The sequence below is a fragment of the Crocuta crocuta genome, unplaced genomic scaffold (assembly GCF_008692635.1).
Source record: "Crocuta crocuta isolate KB4526 unplaced genomic scaffold, BGI_CrCroc_1.0 scaffold299, whole genome shotgun sequence".
In the NCBI taxonomy this organism is placed as follows: Eukaryota; Metazoa; Chordata; class Mammalia; order Carnivora; family Hyaenidae; genus Crocuta; species Crocuta crocuta.
In genome coordinates this window covers 6506883-6526995 of record NW_027532747.1, presented here as the reverse complement: position 1 = coordinate 6526995, position 20113 = coordinate 6506883, and the positions used below count along the sequence as shown (strand labels likewise).

Genomic DNA, 20113 nt, shown 5'->3' with positions numbered 1-20113 from the left:
GGATCTTCCTCTGTACATAGGGTCAAATTGGGATTTTAAAATGTATTTTCCCAAAGAAACCATGTTACAAGTGGTGGGCTATCTGGGGAATTAAATGATCATTTGTAACACTGTTTCTCTGACAAATGGCTTTCAAATATCTATTTAGCATGGAATTTTTCTTCCAATGGAATCTAATATAAAGTAGAGGACAGTGGCTATTTAGCTGTGTGGAAAGGGGCTTTTGGTTCAGAATTTTGCCCTTTAAGTCTCTCTCCAAAACATCAGCCCTGAGGAAGCTTTGCAGAACCTGAGTTTGCATGGTTCACCTTTTAAGGATATGCGCCCCTTGAAAGTGTGTCTTGAGAATCCACCAAATAGCTGACACGCACACACACACACACATACACACACACAAAATAGCATGCATCAAAACACAGACACTATGTTTGCTGCTATCAACACTAGAGGAATTTCCTGGGGAGAGAAAGGAAATGGAAAGCTGGAGTTTCCAGAGATGATTTCTTGAAAAGAGGTGTGGCTGGCACAGAACCTCCATGGACAAGAAAGATCCGGTGAGGAGAGGAAAGGAACATGATAGAAATCCTGGAGACTGGGTGCCAGTCCAGTGGCCACTAAAACTAGATGGTTGGTGTGATTTGCAGACTCAAAGATGTCCCCTGTAACCTGTCCCTTGGTATTCACAACCTAGAATAATCTCTTCTCCTTGAGTGCGGGCAGGACCTCTGGCTTGCTTTTAATCAACAGAATACAACAAAAGTAATAGGATGTCACTTCTGTGATTAGCTTACACAAGATTATGTTTTCCATCTTTCTGGCAAGCTCTCTCTAATGCTTTCTCCACCTGTACATGCTGATGAACCAAGTTGTAATGTTGGAGAAGCCCATGTGGTGAGGAACTGAGAGTGGCCACTGACCAATAGGCAGCTAGGAAGGGTGGCCTTCAGTCAAGCTTCCCTCAAGGAGCTAAATTCTGCCAACAACAATGTGAGGAAAAGCCTAGTGTGGATATTCCTCCAGGTGAGCCTTCAGATGAGACCCCAGCCCTGGTTGACAGGTTGATTGCAGCTTTGTGAGACACCATAAAGAGGAGGGTCCAGCTAAGCCATACCCATACTTCTCACCCACCATCACTGTGAAATAATAATGTGTGCTATTTTAAGTCATTGAGTGATGTGGTAATTTGTTACGAAGCAATGGATAATGGATGGCTTGAGGCATATTCTTGCTGTCTCTGATACTTGGCTTTCTTCTCTGGAAGGGAGGGTAATGTATGAGCCACCTCTCAGACTTGGTAGAAGGACTTGATAAAATAAGATGTGGGGGCTCCAGCATTCTTCAAAGTTCATGGTAGGTGTTCAGCAAATGGCAGCCACTACTGTTTCCCCAACCAGCACCATCAACTGTGCATAAAGGAGAAATAACCCCCTATAAACTCTTCCAAGATATGCATATTTCTCACATAGTAGAAGAATAGATATGTATGGCCCTGTGAACTGCTCTCAGAAATTTATCTCCAGAATAAGGGGGAAAAAGATTTTTAAAAAATCTCTAGATGCCTTAAACCCCTCAGTTCCTTGGTTGGCCCTGACTGTATGCAATTCTCAAAAACATGGCACCAAAGAAACTCTGGGTCCGGGACTATGGCTGGGTTTATGATACTTATTAATTAGTTTATCTTGTGTCAAGGGAAGGTGTGGGGGAAGGGCAATGTTGTGCTAGTCCTTTAAGGCAGCTTTGCCCAAGTTGTGGTAAAAAACATCAGTGTGCATTTTCTCTCTCACTGTTCCATCATACTTAACCCCCAATGCAGAGTATAACCTTTGGCTATTAGTCACTCTCTCGTAATACTTAAAATTAACAGGGTAAACATATATTCTGTCCTGCTTTGCCAGAAAAGCTTGGCTGATCCCACAGATTTTCACTCCATAGGACAGATTTTGCTGTATTAGTGCTTTCTCTTTTTTGTTGTTCCGCCTTCTCTAGGAGGAGTATTAGCTCAAAGTCATCACGAAAGGCCCATCACCGCCTGCTGTTTTCTGCACGACCGCTTACGTCTCTTTTTCTTTTATAACTTCTCCGCCAGTTTGAGTAAGCACATCACACTCACTCACACACAGAGGATGCCACTGACTTCTGAGATGGCGACAGTGTGATTGGGGAATGGGGAAATCATCATCATTTATATTGACTACACTTCCATCTACCTTTTCCATTCTACCCAAGCCAGCTGTGGGGCTTGCTTTACTCACTTAAGAGCTGCTAGAGGATGCAGTTACAGTGATCCTTGAGAGGACCCAAGGAGACCAAAGTAGGTTGGAAGCTAACGGAGGGGTACCCTCTGGACTTGTATATCCCATGATCTCTAAAAACGTAACGAATTGCAATGATGTTTTAACAAGGTTGCTGATATTTAAACCTTAATGATTTCAAGAAAACAAATAGGAGGTGAAAGAACATTCTTCTTCTTTGTTGAAAACTATGGGCAGTGACTAAGTGTTTTGAACGAGTATACTCTGAAAATAACAGTGGTTTAAAATAATAGCTGTTTCGGAGGCAACACGGTAAGTCTTTCGGCCACTGCTTGTTTTGTTACTCGGAAAGGGGAGACATTAGTTCTTGAAAGTTCTGCATGTATGTTCACTGATGTGACAGAACACATTGCATTTTCTCAGCTATAGCCTCTGGCTGGTTGGACATAAATATGTTTAATGACTACCTTTAAGTTAATGACTTCTAACAGTTTGAAGTATCCATCAGCAAAGTTTCGATTTTTGAAGATTAAAAAGAACCTTGGGCTTTTGGGGGATGCCGCTTCTTCATCTGCAAAATGGGGGTTACGATCTGTACTTGCAGTATTTCTGTACATTTTAGGTGTAAATAATGTACATGAAAGTGCCTGGCACAGAGTAAGGTCCAATGAATGCTGGCAGGGAAGGTGATGATGGCGACGATGTCGAAGACATTATCGCAGAGATTTGCATCTCCTGATATTCCTACTTAAAGTCTTCCTAACTCAATGAAACATCTTTGGACATTTTCCTGGATGGCTTATTAATGTAACCACCCTAGCAATTCCACATCCTAGTGTTTTAGGAGATGTTACTTTTCATAAGCAACTCAAAGCCCCTCCCTCTTTATTCACTTATTTGTTTAGAGGACTCCCAAGCGCAGGGAAGCCAGCTTCCTCCGACTGGACTTGATCCTATGCAGAGTCTCAAGAGGCAAATCAGCCTCTGGCCAATTTGTTGGAACAAATGAAAATCTTAGCAAGGACCTTGAGTGGAAAGTCAAGGAGGGGAACCTTCTGTCTCCTTTGCAGTCAGGGGCTTCATTCTTTACACGCGACTGAGGAGACAGTGTGACAGTCTGTTTAATGTTAGCAGATGACACGCCTAACTGGCTGTTTGTTTGGGGGGCGGGTTCGAGAAACAGTCTCTGACCGTAGATCAGTTCTGTGGCATGTTATCTTTTCGTTGCCGTGGCTTCCCTGTCATCAGAGAATATTTGTCAGTTTTTAGAGCAATCGACATTATGGATAGTTGAGACTAAGGAGGAATGACTGACTTCAACAATCTTTGCATTTTTAGTAGTTTTAGGTAAACGTCTATTTTATGGGAAGATCTCTCGGCAGAACTGAATTACTACATTAATATTAATCGTTGGAAGAAGGCAGTCTGTACCTGAATGTACACAGAACCATTAATTTAACAATACTTCCCAATTTTACCTTGGGAGCTGAAACGAAGCATGCTGACACCAGGTAATTATCAAGAAAGTATCTAAGAATCATTTCATTTGTAATTAACTGGGGACCTGGCTATTATTCCCTTGCCCCCTGCATTGTAAGTTGTTGTTTACACACACACACACACACACACACACACACACACACAGGGATTAACTCTCATTTAAGAATTAAATGCTGTCCAAGCTATGGCTGGGAGAGATGACAAAAATAAACCCAAGTTAAAAGAGTCAGGTGCTCTGTGGTTTGGAAGAGAGGCTTAGAGGGGAGGCGTAAGCACTGACATTAGAGCATCCATATCACACATCACAAATAGGAAAGGAGGACCAAGGAGTAACCAGCTTTGGGGATCCCCCTGACTGCATGGAACATTTAGAACGTTTTGCTCAGTGCTGCTTTGTTTATCGCCGGGTGGAGGTCCCCAGCATTCTATATGGTCTTCTTAAATTCTGTGTAAACACGGCAACATCAAGACTTCCTCTAGCTGGAGAGCTAGCATAACTGGTTGAGATGGGTTTTGAGCTTGATGAAGCGTCTGAGAACGGACCCGTCAGGGCCTGAATAATATCTGAATGCTTCTCAGGAGAAAAACGCTTAGGGGTGTCTGTCAGCGGGGGAGCTTTGCCAAGGGAAGCCCGCAACCAAATACCTTGATTATCTGTCACCTGGAAACGAAAGCAGCAACAAGAAAAAATATGAAATGTAGAAATGTAAAACAGGCTGCTGCTGCCGCCTTTATACTGTGATAGGAGAAAGGAATAACTCAAAGCAATGATGGCTTTAGGAAAATCGGTGCCTGGGATTCACCACGGTGTGAATCACTTAGGATCAGGGACGCAGTCCTTCATGCAGGCACTAGGGACAGTATTTCACCAATTCGGGCTTGCTGGGGCTACTCATAAGGAGACCTTTTCCTTTTCTGGTTGGAAGGTCTTTGCTTCTGCATGCGCGCTGTGGATTACTGAATGGGAGAATTTTCCTTGGTTTCCATGATAGTGTCTGCTAGATGATCTGGGGTGGGCAACTTGAACCTGTTTGTATGCGGCCCGGGTGAGGCAAAGGAAAAGATGGAGAAATGGCCACAGACCTTCATTTTTCTTTAAAGAGACGATTTTGCTTTTCTTTGCAATCCCACTTGGAAAGAAAGCAACTCTCTGCTAATAGCGCTGAGCAGCAATGTTGCTTTGCTGGATAAATGCACCTGGCTGAGGAAGTCTCTCCCAGCCTTTGGGATCTACCAGGTTCTCATCACATTCTGGCCAAGCAAACCGGTGCCTAGGCAAACAGCTCTTCAAGGGCAGATGCTCTGCCCAGTTCAAGGTCTGGCACTGGGTTTGCTGAATGATATCCCTAGAGACCCCAACAGAAGCCTAATGAAGCTAACTTAGCTTATACCTAATACCTGAAACACACAGTCATGTGTGAGCCTCATGGCATACTGGCGGCCTAGAAACCACCCTCGTGGCTATTTATCATTGAGTTTACACGTGATGGCGTCTTTCCCAGTAGAAGAGGCTTGGATGTAAGAAGGTTTCCAGCAGGGGCACCTGGATGGCTCAGTTGGTTAAGCATCTGACTCTTGGTTTGGGCTCAGGTCATGATCCCGCAGTTTGTGACTTCGAGCTTCGTATTCTGCTCTGCATTGTCACTGCTTGAGATTCTCTCTCCTTCTCTCTCTGCCCTTCCCCTGCTTGCGCTCACGTGTGCTCTCTCTCTCTCAAAATAAATAAATATACTTTTTTTTTTTTTTAAAAAGGGAGATTTCCAGCAGATGTTCGCTGGATGTTGGAATTGCCTGAATTTGCACATCCTCCATCTCATATTAAACAAGCAGAGAAAGCTATCACTCTCTTTCATGGGCTTAAGGTTCAGGGGTGAAAACTATACACCTGAGATCCTACTGAAGCTGTTTAGTTAGCTGTAGTTGCGACTACCTTGATTGGCAGGCAATGCAGAAATTTGAATAATTAATTGAATCATTTGAGTCATTAACTCCTGGACTCTTATCATCTCAAAGGGACTTTAAAGGTCACTGGGCACTTTGCAACATCACTGTGTAGCAGGACTTCAGCTTTTTTTTTTAAATGTTTATTTAGTTTTGAGAGAGAGAGAGAGAAAGCATGGGGGAGGGGGGGGCAGAGAGAGAGGAAGACACAGAATCCGAAGCCGACTCCAGGCTCCGAACCGTCAGCACAGAGCTCAACACAGGTCTCAGATTCACGAACAATGAGATGATGAGCCGAGCAGAAGTCGGACGCTTAGCCAACTGAGCCACAGGCCTCAGAGGACTTCAGCTTTTGCTTGAAGACTGTGAGTGATGGGAAACTCNAACTCAACTCCTAATGAGGCAGCCTGTTTGGAATTTGGGTTGCTCTAATTCAGGGTTTGGCAAGCCGCTCTGTGAAGGCCCGACCCTAAATACTCCAGGCTTAGCAAGCCATACACAGTCTCTGTGATAAATACTCGACCCTGCCCTTGTAGCAGGAAAGCATCATAGACAATACGTGAATGAATGGGCAGGCTGTATTCAGGCAAATCTTGATTGACACAAGTAGCCAGTGGGCGGGATTTTCGCCCATCGTTGCTCTCCTAAGTGTTATTCTCCTTTGTCCCCAAGAAGCCCCTGCCTCCCGGCGGCCTAGATCAACCTTCTGGGGCCACACTTAAGCGCTGATGAAACCATCTCTGATAAGGAAACCCTTCGGCTTTTGGAAATGATGACACCCTCTTTCCAAGTTATGTGTTTCCTTGTCTCCCGTTTCTCGACTGTCCTCAGCTTGTCCTGGCCAAGTGTCTCGCCCCCTCCTGAGTGTGCTCACCTGGCTTATCTTATTTTGATAACCACTGAAATACGGGGGTCAGAAAGGAAGGTTTCAGACCCCAAAGCCTCCTTTCCTACACAAACAGGGTGCTCGAGGCCTCTCCATTTCATTCCACCTGCCCTTTGTGTCGTCCCCTACCCAGGCTCTGTCCCTCACCCAGGTGGCCTTGTTAGCAGAATGCAGATGGTTCACGCTGCCACTCGGCCCAGAGGCCACACCTCCTCCCCATGAAACCAGCGAATCCCCCCTCTGACCCTTGCTGACCAGGGGGCTGGCATTTTCTTCCTTTGAGCTGGAGATGCTAACAAGTCAGGTGACGGGGACCGCGGGAGGCATGCGTGCTTGGTCAACCTTAGAGAGTCCTATGAAATTGTTAGGGATTATCGGGACCAGCCCAGCCCGCGGAAGCCCCAGGTTCAAGTTGTGGGGTCCACTAAATATCAGCTTTGAGGTTGAGGGACTGTCTTGACCAAACTCCCTTGTACGTGATGAGAGCCAGTGAGACATGGGATGTGGAAAGCTCTGGAAAACTGTAAAGCACTACAAACAACTGGGAAGTACTTAATAAGCAGAGATACCTATTTTTATTTTATTTATTTTAAAATTATTTTAATTTTATTTTAGAGAGAGAGCACTTGCAATTGGGGCAGAGGAGCATAGGTGGGGAGAGAGAGAGAGAGAGAGAGAGAATATCTTAAGCAGGCTCCATGCTCAGCGTTGAGCCTGACGCGGAGCTCAATCTCACAACCCTGCAATCATGACCTGAGTAGAAATCAAGAGTCATATGCTAAACTAATTGAGCTGCCCAGGCAGCCCAGAGATACCCATTTTTATTTAAAAGAAAATTTTAGTGTTTATTTTGGGGGGGGGGGAGAGAGAGAGAGAGAGAGAGAGAGAATGAGCGGGGAAGGAGCAGAGAGAGGGAGACATGGAATCTGAAGCAGGGTCCAGGCTCTGAGCTGTCAGCGCAGAGCCTGATGTGGGGCTTGAATTCATGAACTGTGAGATCATGTCCTGAGCCAAAGTCAGATGCTTCACCGACTGAGCCACCCAGGCGCCCCTTTTCTGAACCATTTCTAAGGAATTCCTTCCTTCCTCCCTCCTAGACCCCACTTCCCCCACCCCCATATCAAAGGCTTATCTGGCTGGAGACCCATACTTGTCCTAGCCTATGAGTTACAACTAGGTTTGACTTTGCTCAGCAGGCCTTCCCTTTCCGTGCCTGGAGTGCCCCCACCATTCACCTGCAGTCCCCGCCAAGTGTAATCCCTGTACATGGAACATTCCCTGCTTCCTCAGTTCTCCTCCCCCTCCCCAGTCCCTTCCACTTGGCTGATTCCCACTCATCTTAGAAAATTCCCCACCAGGAAGCCCTCCCTCATCTCCAAAGTCCAGGGAAGGGTCCCTCTCATGACCACGCAGCCACCAGGCACCACAGCACTGACCACCCCCCTACCCCGGTCTTGCTACACGTCCTGCTGACTGGTCTGTCCCTGTTAGACTATGAGTGACATGAGGGCAGGGGCCGCCGCTGTGTGTTCATGGCTCAATGCTTAGAACCGACAGAGTGCTGGGCACATAGTAAGTGCTCAATACATGCTTATCAGGTGAATGAGTGTACAAACGAATGGCTGAGCTGGGGAAGAAAATCTGTGAATGGGTGAACTAGTCAGGCCTCCGTGCGTGCTATGCATCTGTTATAGGTCACCAAGCCTTGCCTCACACGCAGTGCCCCTTGTGGTGGACTATGTCCCTCACAGTGGCCTTGCAAGGGCTGAGGCTGGCAGGCAGGCATCATGACCCCATTGTCCCCAGGGGTGATGGGAGATCAGGTGGGAATCTGGCTGCCTGCAGGCTGGGGCCCTGTTCTCCTAGGGACTTTACACACACGTGTCATTTGTAATCCTAAACGTCGGGTACGCACTTTCTATGTTTTCATTGTCCCTGTTTTCCTTTAGCCTGGTAGACAAAATGGGGTAACGGCTAGGAACGTGGGCTTTGGCGTCAGGGAGACCAGCTTACAACTTGCAAGTCTGTCATTTGCCACCTGTGCGACTTTAGGGAACCCATGGAAGCCTTTAAAGCTTCCCTCGAGGAAGGGATAACGGACCTACGTTACATGCTTTGGGGACGTCAAAATGAGCTCTTGTAGACAAAGCACTGGGTACCTGGAGTATCTGCATGGTTTTCACCCCCCATAAATGTCCCTAGAAGGACCCAGAAGACAGAGGGCTTCTCTAACGCATCTTTGCATCCCTAGTGCCTAGCAGTGTGGAAGCCACTTGCAAATTTGGGGACGTGTTTCCCCACTGCATTGCAGGTGGACATCTTGGAAAGATGTGCCCTAGGGATTCATGGGCCTCCTTGATCTCAATGCTCACGAACTCCCCACCTCTACGGAGAAGAGCATGGGGAATGACATGGCAAAATAGGGGAAGCGGTACCTGCTGCCTCCTTGTCCCACCCCACGCACACGCGGTAAAGGATGAACATGCTGGCTTTGGCTACAGCATCAGCTAGCAGTTTTCAAATCTTTGCGTCCTGTGAATGAGATGCGTGTGCCGTCAAATCACATTTACCCACGGGCTGCCTTGTTTCCCAGAATAGTAGGGCCCAGATACCCGCTGCATGCGGAAAACGAGCTCTGAGGTTTCGTGTGCCGTAAGCACTGGGTTCTCTGCCCAAGTTAGGGATCAGTTCCCTACACATCGGGAAGTCTGTGCTAAGGAGGGAGCCAGCTGCCGCCAGGGCACCAGGAAACCACTCTTCCTATAGAGTTCCTGTAGGCCAGCTCCCTGGCTGCCGGCGACCATAAAATCTGGCTGGGGACTCAGAGGATTAAAGGGTGTTGCTTCCAATTTCTCTAGAAAACGTCACATCTCTACCATTGCACACGGGCTGAGTTGCAAAGTGGTTTTCCCAGAAAAGTGCTGCCTTTGACTTCAGTTTCTTAAGAGACAGGTTTCTGTTTGGTTGGGCTTGCAGGGTTTTTCAGTATGAGTTACAGCATCTCAATGATGATGCTGATGGTGGTGATGATGATGGGGGTGATGATCATGATGACTGGAGGAAGTATCCTGTCACTGGGCCTGCTACTCCCCAGACCCCCTTGGGGGGGGATCTGCACCGTGGAGACCCACAGCTGGGGTATGCGTTGTTCCTGGGTAGGTAGGATCNGAGGGAGGAGCCCGTGGCAGCCTGCTCCTGCTGCTGCTCCTCCTCCTCCTCCTCCTCTTCCTCTTCGCCTTCCTTCGGCTCCGGCGCCCCGGGCCCGGCTGTGGCTCTGCTGCGTGCCCCGCGCGCCCCCCGCCCGCTTCCGGATGCGCTGCTCGGTAAGCCAGGCCCTCCGCCTCGGGAACAAAGCCCTTACTGGTCGGGAGGCCGCCTCTGAGCCCCTTTACTGGCCCCCACCGAAAGCCTGGAAGCCTGCGGGGCTTCCGATTGAACCCCTCCATTCCCCCCACTCTCAAACCCTCCTTGGGAGGCTGACCGGCTCTGCCATCGGGAGGCAGATGCGGGCTTGACACGCAGGCGGGAGACCTGTTTGGTCCAGATAAGGATATATGCATCTTGGTTCAGACTCCCGGGTGGGGGGAGACTCATTTGTGGAGGGAGACAACTCCTATATAGTGACTACGTAATGGGTGTCCTAGCCGAGCTGGGTAATGTGCCTCAAAAACACCCAAGGAAGTCGATTCTCCTTCCTCCATGGCTCGGATTTGGAAACTGAGGCTCAGAGAGGTCGAATGACTTAATCAAGGTCACAGGGCCAGCTTGTGAGAGACCAGGATTGGAAACTGGCTTCTCCACCAGGCTGATCCCCTTTGTAGCAAATACGCTTGTCCCAGTTCTACTAACGCCTCTTTTCTGGAATCGTTGCATGTGTGTGGAAATACTTGGTGCCAGTGAGTATCTGCTTGGGTGAAGTACATTGCTGGTAGCGTATGCTGGTAGCGTTTAATTTTTGTCTGTTCCTCCGTCATCTGGCTGCTAACGCCTAATGTGAATTGTAAACAGAAGGTTACTTCTCTCAGTTAAGGGGGGAGAATACAATGTTCCTTTGGGTGCTTTCCTTTCTGCAGTACTGCTTCTCCCAGGCCTCTTCAAGGGTGCAAAGGGTAGTATTTGGGTCCTCTCCGGAGTCCCTTTGAGGCTGTGCCGGCCCACACATGGTCAGCCTCAGAAGCTGTGACCTAAACCTTTGTACGAGTGAGGGCTCCTCAAGGCTACCTTCCCCTGGTTGTGTAAGTCTTGGAGATGGTTACTTAACAGGGGCTGATCACTGGGGCTGATCCCAGATGGCCACTGTTCAGGAACGGACCTTACCAGAAATTCTATCCAGGCTCATGCTTGCTAACCCTCCCTTTCAGCAGAACTTCACGCTTTCTAGCCTAGAAGAAAAGGGGCGGGGGATTAATGTAGACATGGGACCCTCTGCTTGTTCCCAGGTCACCGGCTTGCAGCTTTTCACTGTTGGCTTCAGTGTCCTTAGGTCAGCACCGGAAGGGGGAATCCACATGGAATCCTTTGGTCCTGGTCTGAGCGGCTTATTTAATCAATTGAGTCTCTAGGTGCTAAGCTTGGCTGTCATGTCATCTATAGTTTCCGAGTTGGTGTAGGGAAAGCCCTTGGCGGCAAGGAACCTCAGTTTCCCGATTCGCAGAGTCCCACTGGATGACATCTCAGTGCCTTTCCAAGGAAATACTTCTGTGAGTGGGAGAAGAGTGGGTTACTGGCCTGAGCCAGGGCACGTGAGCTCCTCAGACACATGCGTTTGGACGGATAGTTCTGCACCGATAGACTGTGGCTGCCCAGGAAGAGGATGTGGTTGAAGTGGGGAGCCGCAAGATTCGGGTTCCACCCAAAGAAGGGAAGGTTGAGTGGTGCTTTGGTGGATTAATTACTGGTCTAAAGCATGGTGGCTATAAAGCATCCCACGGTGCCAGATTGAGGTTATGGGAGAGGTTAGGCTTTTCACTGGGAGAAGTGGCATTGGCCTCTAGGAACTGATGAAATACGGTGCGTCAATTAGATGTCCAGCTGGCTAGAACGTAGCAAGCTGGTGAGCCTTCCTTCCGGAAAGAATCCATTATAGTTGAGTAGGTAAAGCTTTTTCAACCTAAACAATTAGTTGTGCCAGTGAAGTGATGGTTAGATTCCCCCCACTCCATTGTTAGCTGAGACCCTGACGTACGCCTTGCCTGTTGGCAGCTAAATCCATCAACTTGACCCATGAGCCCTTAATGGGGTTGTCATAGGTCTTTTAAAAGATGTGGATTAATGACCCTTTCAAGTATTACTGAATCCCAATGAAATGGGCATATGCCTCACCTTTTTCCCAGTAACTAAGCCCCCAGAAGGTTTTGTAACTGTTTGAAATGCACAAAACCGGAGCAAAGCTTTCTTTGCGACTTGCTCAGAGGGTCTGCAAGCAGCAAGCAGTGCGTGTCCTGTGGGCCTATCCATCTCCCAGCCTTCGTGCCTCGGCTCCTCATGGCTAAACTGGTCAGGCTTTGAATAAAAATGAATGTGGAGAAACCATCTTCCTTGAGTTACTTTCGAAAATGCTAATTAATTATGAAAGGACAGTTTTTATGTCGTATATGATACTTGCTGTCTGAAGCCAGATCACACACATAAGACAGTACTCCTGTTCCTGATAGTTTCGTTTATAATTTGTCGATTCTTCCCCCCCCCCTTTATTTTTGCTCCCCACCCCCAGCATGAAAATGTACAATGAGGAATAAATTCTCCCTTTTGAATTTTGGGTTTGTCTTCAACTCACCTTTTTTTTGGGGGGGGGGAGGGAAGATCTCTAAAGCCGAGCTCAGGCACACTGTACATATGGTGGCCTCGTGTGCAGATATATTTCAGGTGCCTTCAATTTCTTTTGGGATGACAGGATGGGTGTGTATCACAAACGTGTAACAACAACGAGGCTTTCCCTTGTTGGCATCCGGACTCTGAACTGGGAATTCCTGCTCCGAGCTGACATGCCCAGCATCCTGAGAACCCAGTTCAAGTGCTAGAGGTGGGTGCAACGTTAGGGACGGACAGAGGTACCTGTGGGAAGCTCAGATGAAAGGAACATCCCCACAGTCTAGGAAACCCGCGATTTGTTCCTGACTCTGTTGTTGGTTGGCTCTGTGACTTTGGACCCGTTCTTCCTGTTCTTGAGGCCTCAGTTCAGGCACCTGCAGGCAGTGTGTATGTTTGTGTGTGTCTGCGTATGCCTGTCCGTGTGTGTGTGTGTATGTTAGTAGGAGGCGATCTCTCCAACTCTAAGCTTGAAGAGTCCTCGGATACGGATGCAGCCGGTTATTAATAGTTCTGGAATGCTCCGTACTTTAAAGTTACATAACATCTTCAATTAGACATCATATAAACAGTGAGGAGAACTGGTCATTATAAAACACGCTGTTTATTACCCTAAGTGGGGACTCTGCTCTGAACGTGTAATGACAGGGCTTTCACCCTAAACAATGATGCCAGCTTCCTGATCGGGATCCCTTGCGGGGTAGCATCTTGGTATGTGTCTGAAAAATCTAGAGTAAGTTGTGACCCTCTCCGGGGTCCATGTGGCAGGAGCCTTCATATACTTTGGGTCACTGGGGTAGGAAGAATATGTTATTCTGTCTGTGTAACTCAAGGTCCTGGGGACTCCGAGCTTCTGCCTCAGTCTCAGGCCGTTCCTGGAAGGTAAGGAGGGGAAGTGTGTAATTACTGTTTGCAGTTGTTTTGAAAATGGAAAGTACTTTAATTAGAGCCTTGAACTCAACTGAAGCTGAAAAGACGGTGAGACGTTCGTGGATTTGGCAGTGGTATTTTTGCCGGATTCTCTGCGAGGGTTTCCTTGCAACACTGAAAGTGGGCTGCTGTCCGAGGTCGGCTTTCCTAACGGAGCCGCAGTCATCGGCAGATACAGAGGGTGCGAGAGGAGGCAGGAGACGGTGGGGGAAGGACCCAGCAGTCCTTAAATGTGTTGTCCTCTCCAGATGTCACCAATCTCCTGTTCTAGATGAGGAGCCCGGGGCTCGAGAGAGTGTCACCTGGAGTGTGTGCTCAGACTCATGCAGTTAGTGAATGGCAGAACCGAGGAGGATTTCACATTAAGTCACCCAGGCCACACCTCACTTCCGCCATCACTGCAGTGTGCCTGGCAACCAAATTGTGTCCTTCGTTCCAAATTTCTACATAACACTGTGGCACCGAGAAAGCATTCAGGAGATTTGATGTGGGTGACCTGTTGGGGGGGTGGATTTGACCACAGAGATTTCCAAAGTCACTGGCATTTGTGTTAGGACATTGGATTCCTTGTTACTGCGTGTCTGATATATTAGGTTCAGAAGATACTCTGATATAAGCCGAGTGCCACCCCAAAAGGGTTGGTGTTGGTGGTTCTTCGGGGGAGGGCTAAGATAGCCCCTTGAGATCCCGCATCACCCTAGGGTTCCGGGGGAAAGGGTCACAGGCTGGCACGTGGGACATGTGGGAAGGCGTTGCTGGCTTGCACCTCGTAAAAGGGCTCCAGAATCAGTTATGTAACAGAAGCTTCCGGAGGAGTGTGACTGCCCCTCCAAGATGCCACGCGGGTTAATCCTCCCGAAAGAACAAGCCAGAAGGAAATAGGAGGGACGTATACCAGAATTTCAAGGTTCACCTGCAGCTTTTAAGAACTTCCAGGACTTGGGGGAAATGCAGGTTTTGAAGAACTTTGTGAGCCACTGAAAAGAGTTGCTATCATCACAGGCTCTCCGAGCGGCGGGCGGAAGTCCACGCACATTCGTACGTTCTTTGCAGATGGGCCTGCGGGTCTGGATGAGTGTCACCCGTACCCAGGATGAGAGGTTCCAGACACATGATGTACAGACAGCAAAGGATTCACCGGAGTCACCTGGCTCCACGTTCTCCCAGCCACCCCCAGGCTGCTGCTTTTCATCTGCAGCTTAAAATCCTTCCAGCCAGGACGCTGGCCCTGCCCGAGTCATGCGGGTGAGTTCGGGACAAACCCGACCCTCCCTCTAGCCCCCCTGGATCACTAAACTGCTTATCTGCCAAGAGCTTCAGGTTTCATGATAGGTGATTAACAAACAAAAGGATACATGGTGTGTGGGAAAACTCCACTGCGATTCACCTGCCTCTGCAGCCAGCACAGTTTTTTGATTCGACGAATTAGAAATAATGTTGCATGGCCCTCACGAGACTCATAGAGTCTGTACCCCTTGCCCCCAAACCTTGAGAGAACAGATGCCCAGCATTTTCAGCTCTGGGCCAGATTTCTAGTACACAGCTATTAAATGGCAGAAAACGCAAAAGCAGCCACGCAGGGACATCAGAGATAAGGCAGGAGAACATGGAAGTCCATGACGTTATATATTTTTTTTAGTTAAAAAAAATTTTAAGTTTATTTGTGTTTTTTGAGAGAGAGAGAGAGAGAGCAAGCAAGGGAAGGCAGAGAGAGAGGGGGAGACAGAGTCCCAAGCAGGCTCCACGTTGTCAGTGCAGAACCAGATACGGGGCTCAAACACTGACCGTGAGCCGAAGTCAAGAGTCAGGTGCTTAACTGACTGAGCCGCCCAGATGCCCCTGAAGTCTGCGACCTTTGCTCAGGGATTACGAGGAAAAGTGTTTAGGATGTGGTCATGGACATGATGGAATGTCCATCTACAGCACCGAGAATCCTGGAATAGATTGACTGAAGAATTTCAGCTGTTTTCATGCCGTCTGTGTTTGTGGCTTAGGACGAGTGCAAATGACAGGGATGGCTTGACACAGGGCTAAAGCCTCCACCTTCACAAGCCCTCCTGGCAGGCGCAGAGTGGTGTGTCTTGGTCATTTTCCAGGCTACATGCTCCTGTGATTGTTAGTGAAATTTGAATCACAGGGTCCATGGTGGTGTTTGGGGGGCGGGGTTCACGGTGTTCCCAGGTGGCTCAGTTTCTTAACGGTCTGTGATGAGCTGATGTGTGTGGCACTTAGTACCTGCAGCAGGAAAGCAAGTAGGGAATGTCCAAGGACCCCGTGGTTTTTTGGTCACCCCCGGTTTCCAGCCTTGCTCAGCTAACTGAGATCCCGGCCAACCCACTGCTTCGTTCTGCCACAGGTGAATTGTTTCAGTTCATAGTGGCCTTGACGTGACCCGCGGAGGATCCTCGATTGCTTTTAATTCATGAAGTGGATGGTAACAACAATCATCTTTTTAATCATCAATATTGACAAGTGTCTTATTTTTAAATAGGATGAATGTGTCTTGAGAGCCTAAGGCACACGCGGAAAATGATTTATGAATGCGTACGGTTTCACTAATGTGCCGAGAAGGCTTTATCGAACACTTCTAAAAAAGTAAGCCTGGCTTTGAGACTTGGGAATCTAAGGATAGGAGTGAAAGTCGGGATCCTGGATTCTCCACCCAGAAAGCAGGAGTGCACTCACTCCCAAAGTACACTTGATTTCTAGAAGGGAATGTCGAGACTCCCTTGGATCAGTGTTACTGACGAGATCAGCATTACTTCGGTCCTGAAATTCCCTGTAGATACTGATGCTGCTTCTACCTAAGGACTAGTTGTCTCCAGGCCCCGCCCCCAGGACATCGCCTTGGAGTTCGAGCGCTGTGCCATCCATCTGCCCGGGGCCTGACATTGTCTCCTTCTATCGGCGGGCCACCCTCTGGTTCTGCCTGAGCCCTGGGATGGCACCCCCGCCCTTCAGCAGCTCATTCAAAATTTGGGAGACTTGGCTATTGCAGTGGGGTGTGGGCTCTCCCTGGGGGGTAGTCAGGGGCCTGACCATCGGGGCTGCCTTCTGTCTGTGTCACCTGGGCGCCCGGGCACAAGCCTCTGCCCCACTCTGTTCCTCCCTTGGCTTCCTGGGCTGGCAGTGTGAGGACCGGGCCATGCAGGGATTTTCCCCAGTGGGTTTGGGGGACCACCTCCATGCCTGCACCTGGGAGCTTACTAAAGTACGGATGCCTGAGCCCTTCTGCAGACCTGTTGAATCAGAACCAGAATCTGTGTTTTTAACACCCTCCAAATAATTCTTCTCTCAGCCACAGCGAAATTCTTGACCCACTGGTTGTCACGGCTGGCTGATCACTAATGGCCCTTCCTGCTGCAGAATCCTTAGACTGTGGCACACCTCTCTTGCCGGCCAGTCCCCTCCCAGCTCCACCCAGGCCGCCCTCCTCTCTCCTCGCCACCCTTCCCACTTCCCCTCTGCCTTCTACAGTGTGTTCCGCAGCAGCCCCCTGGCTCACGACTCCCTTCTGGTCAGAGCTCTCTCGTACTTGCTGTCTTCCCGAGGACAGTGGCCGGTGACTTTGGGAAGGTCCTGGGCCCTGCACGAGCTGGCCCTGGGTCTGATCACCTCTCCTGCCTCCTGCCCCTTGCTTCTGCCCTGCTAACACGCCATTCCTAAAGCCACACAGCTACCAGGTGCTCACTCTGCAAGATCCCCTGGGAGCTGGGGACTGATGAGGCGGGTGGGGAACAGCCCCACCACTACTTCATAAACCCCCACAGAGGGATGCGCTTATTAAACTCACTGGGGCAAATCTCCAGGGCCTTCCACCAGAGTAGAAGCTGTTTCAGGAGCAGTGCTTTAGTTGGGCACCGTATTTTAGGGTGACCCGTCACCGGTCAGGGTTATCAAGTGGGTCTAGAAATCTCTTCCGGAAGAAGTTTCTAGAAAGAGGCTAGATTTTTTTTTCCTCCTCACCACCTGGGGCTGGACAGTTCCTTCCACGGCCATTTATCCCAGTGATCTGCCATCTGTCTTCCTCTTCCTTCCACAAACACTTCCAGAACACCGGCCACATCCAGGCACCGTCTAGGCCCTGTGATGATCCAGAGAAACGGCAGCTGTAGAGGACCAGAGTTGGCCTGGCTTCCTCTCTGACGCCTGCCCTGGCTCTGCTACAGATGGAACAGTGAGGCCTGGACGTTACTCCTCTGGCCTTTATCTTCTCCCAGTAGAGATGAGGAGCTGTGGCCTGGGTGTTCGGGAATGGCTCTCCTGGGGCCCGGGTAAGCACAGAAAACCGGACTCAGAAATACCTATCGCGTGGTGAAGAGGAGGGAGAGATGGGCCATCCTGGAATGTCTGCCTCTGAGGCAAGCCGAGTGCATAACTGGGTGGAGATACGGAAGCTACAGAGGGTCTTGGCGATAGGCTACGGGGTCGGTACAGGGAGCTAGTTTGGGTCCTCTTGAAGCCAGCCTGCCCAGCACTGTATCAACGCGGCAAAGGCCATGAAAACTTCAGGCTCTTCTGGGCCCTGGCCACTATAGATGCTTCTCGAATCTTCTAAGGGGGCCAATTTTCACGCTCAGCTTTGATATTCTTGCAGATTCCTGCTCTGCATACGTTGGCCAAGCCTTTACTGAGAGTCCAGCAGGCAGGAAGATGGTGGTAGACGAGGTGTTACTTGTTCTTTCAGTCGACTCAGAGACCTCCGGGAACCGTGTTCTGTAACCACGTGTAGCTCACTAGACTGGCTGGTGCGCCTGAGCAGGCAGAGGTGGGAAAGATGGGTTTGGACAGAGGAGGCTAGAGGCCTCTGACATCAGCCTTGAGAGATGACTAGCGACTCAAGGTGAATAGCAACTCGTCAAGCAGTGCTGAGGCGGAAGGGCATTCCAGGAGGGGAAGTAGGAGCAGATGTCACGGAGGTTGGGCCGATGGGGAGGGGTGAATGAGCCGTGGCAGAGGGCTGTAGTGTCCAGCTGCGGAAGCAGATGCATCAGTCTTGGCTTGATGGGCGTGGGTCTTACATGCTGGGATAAGGAGTGTTTCGTGTCTTAAAAGTGATGGGGAGCCATGGGAGGTGTTTGAGTGAGAGGGTGGCTTCTAAAAAGCCAGCTAGTGGTCCTGGTTCACGCGCCCTCCATAGCTTCTCCGTTATAGTGGAGACACGTGAAGTGTTCAGGAAGACGGGCTGTGTGCATATAAGCATGCTTGTCTGGGCTGCGACCTCCAGGCCAGTTTTCCAGTTTCGCCGTGTCCACCTCTCTGTATTTACTGAGTGATTCTCCAGCCCTGCTGATCAGACCCCAGCTTCGCTGACCCTGCTGGGGCTCAGAGGGAAGGTGAGGGAGCTGCTGGCTCAGGCGCTCGCTGCCCGGCCACGGTGGACTCTGGCCAACAGGAAATGGAGCGGGCAGTGTCCCAGCCTGATTCACCGAGCCGTGGGTCTCCCTGCGCCTCTGCAAACGCATCCAGGCTGCTCCTGGCCTAAAAACAGTGCTCCCAGACCTATATCCACGGCTGAGAGAGCCCAGGGCAGACCTCGGCCGGCTGCCTTCCCTGCGCTCCCCCTAGCAACGGGCTTAATGGGTGGGAAAGGGAGTCCGTGTCGGGAGCCGAAGCATGTGCCTCTGGGTGCTATGCCCATTTGCTTTGAAATCATCATGCTCAGCAAGGCGGTGACTCATGCAGACCCGGTGGGGCAGATGGGACGCGAGGAAGAAGGTTCCAGGGGTCACTAGGCTTACCTCACCTCTGTCTCTGCCCCCACTTTCTCATTGCTAAGGGAGAGGGAGAAAGAGAGAAAGCATACTCTACAGGCCAGTGGGTAAATTTTTAGCTGTTTCTGGGGAGTTTGGCCTTGGCAAAGAGCCCTCCTGGGGACAGGCTGGGTGCCAAGTCATGCCAAGGGCAAAGCATCTCGGGCAGTGAGAGGAGCTGCCGCGTGCTAGAGAGTTCACCACCCCAGAACAAGGGCCCGGGAAGGAATGCATCTCCACCTTCCTGTTGGCCCAGTTTATAGGTCAGCACACCGAGGCCCAGAGACATGAGGCTACTGGCCCAAGGTTGCACAGTGGGCTTGTAGCCCAGCGGGGCATCAGATCATTCCAGAGTCAGCCGTGATCTCCGAGGCTGGCCAGTGCCCAGTGCTGGCAGGCATCCACGTGGCAATGGACAGTTTGTACTCATGCTGCCTTCCTGCCCACGGGGCGCAGAGGACGTGGCTTTCTCCTTGTTCCTGTGCCTTTCGTCTCGGAAGCCAGGGCGAGAGCCAGGGGCCTGGGCAGTCGGAGTCGGAGGGGGCCGGGCATGACACATATAGCTCTGACCGTTTCTTCACTTCTTTGGTTTCTGAAGCTTGTCTGGATGTTTAATGCAGGAAGAGAGCAATATTAGAACAAACCAGGGATGCCTGGGTGGCTCCATCGGTTAAGCATCTGACTCTCTATTTTGGCTCAGGTCATGATCTCACGGTTCATGGGTTCAAGCCCTGTGTTGGGCCATGCGCTGATAGTGCCGAGCCTGCTTGGGATTCTCTTTGTCTCTCCCTCTCTCTCTGCCCCTCCCCTGCTCACTCTCGCCTACTTTCTCAAAACAAATAAGTAAACTTAAAAAATATTGGGACACCTGGGTGGCTCAGTGAGTTGAGTGTCCAGCTTCTGCTTGGGTCATGATCTTGAAGTTCATGAGTTTGAGCCCCACGTCGGGCTCTGTGCTGCCAGCTGAGAGCCTGGAGCCTGCTTCAGATTCTGTGTCTCCCTCCCTCTCTCTCTGTCCTTCCCTTGTTTGTGCTCACTCTCAC

The 20113-nt window shown here is 49.9% G+C and overlaps 1 protein-coding gene across 1 annotated transcript in view; it reads left to right on the top strand.

The window, feature by feature from the left end:
• Window positions 1-9809: 9809 nt before the first annotated feature.
• TUNAR (transmembrane neural differentiation associated intracellular calcium regulator) overlaps window positions 9810-20113 on the top strand; it is a 48908-nt gene continuing 38604 nt past the window's right edge. The window contains exon 1 of the mRNA XM_077780898.1: window positions 9810-9902. Coding sequence (XP_077637024.1) covers window positions 9891-9902 — 12 coding nt within the window. The 5' untranslated portion in view covers window positions 9810-9890. The remainder of the gene's footprint in view (window positions 9903-20113) is intronic.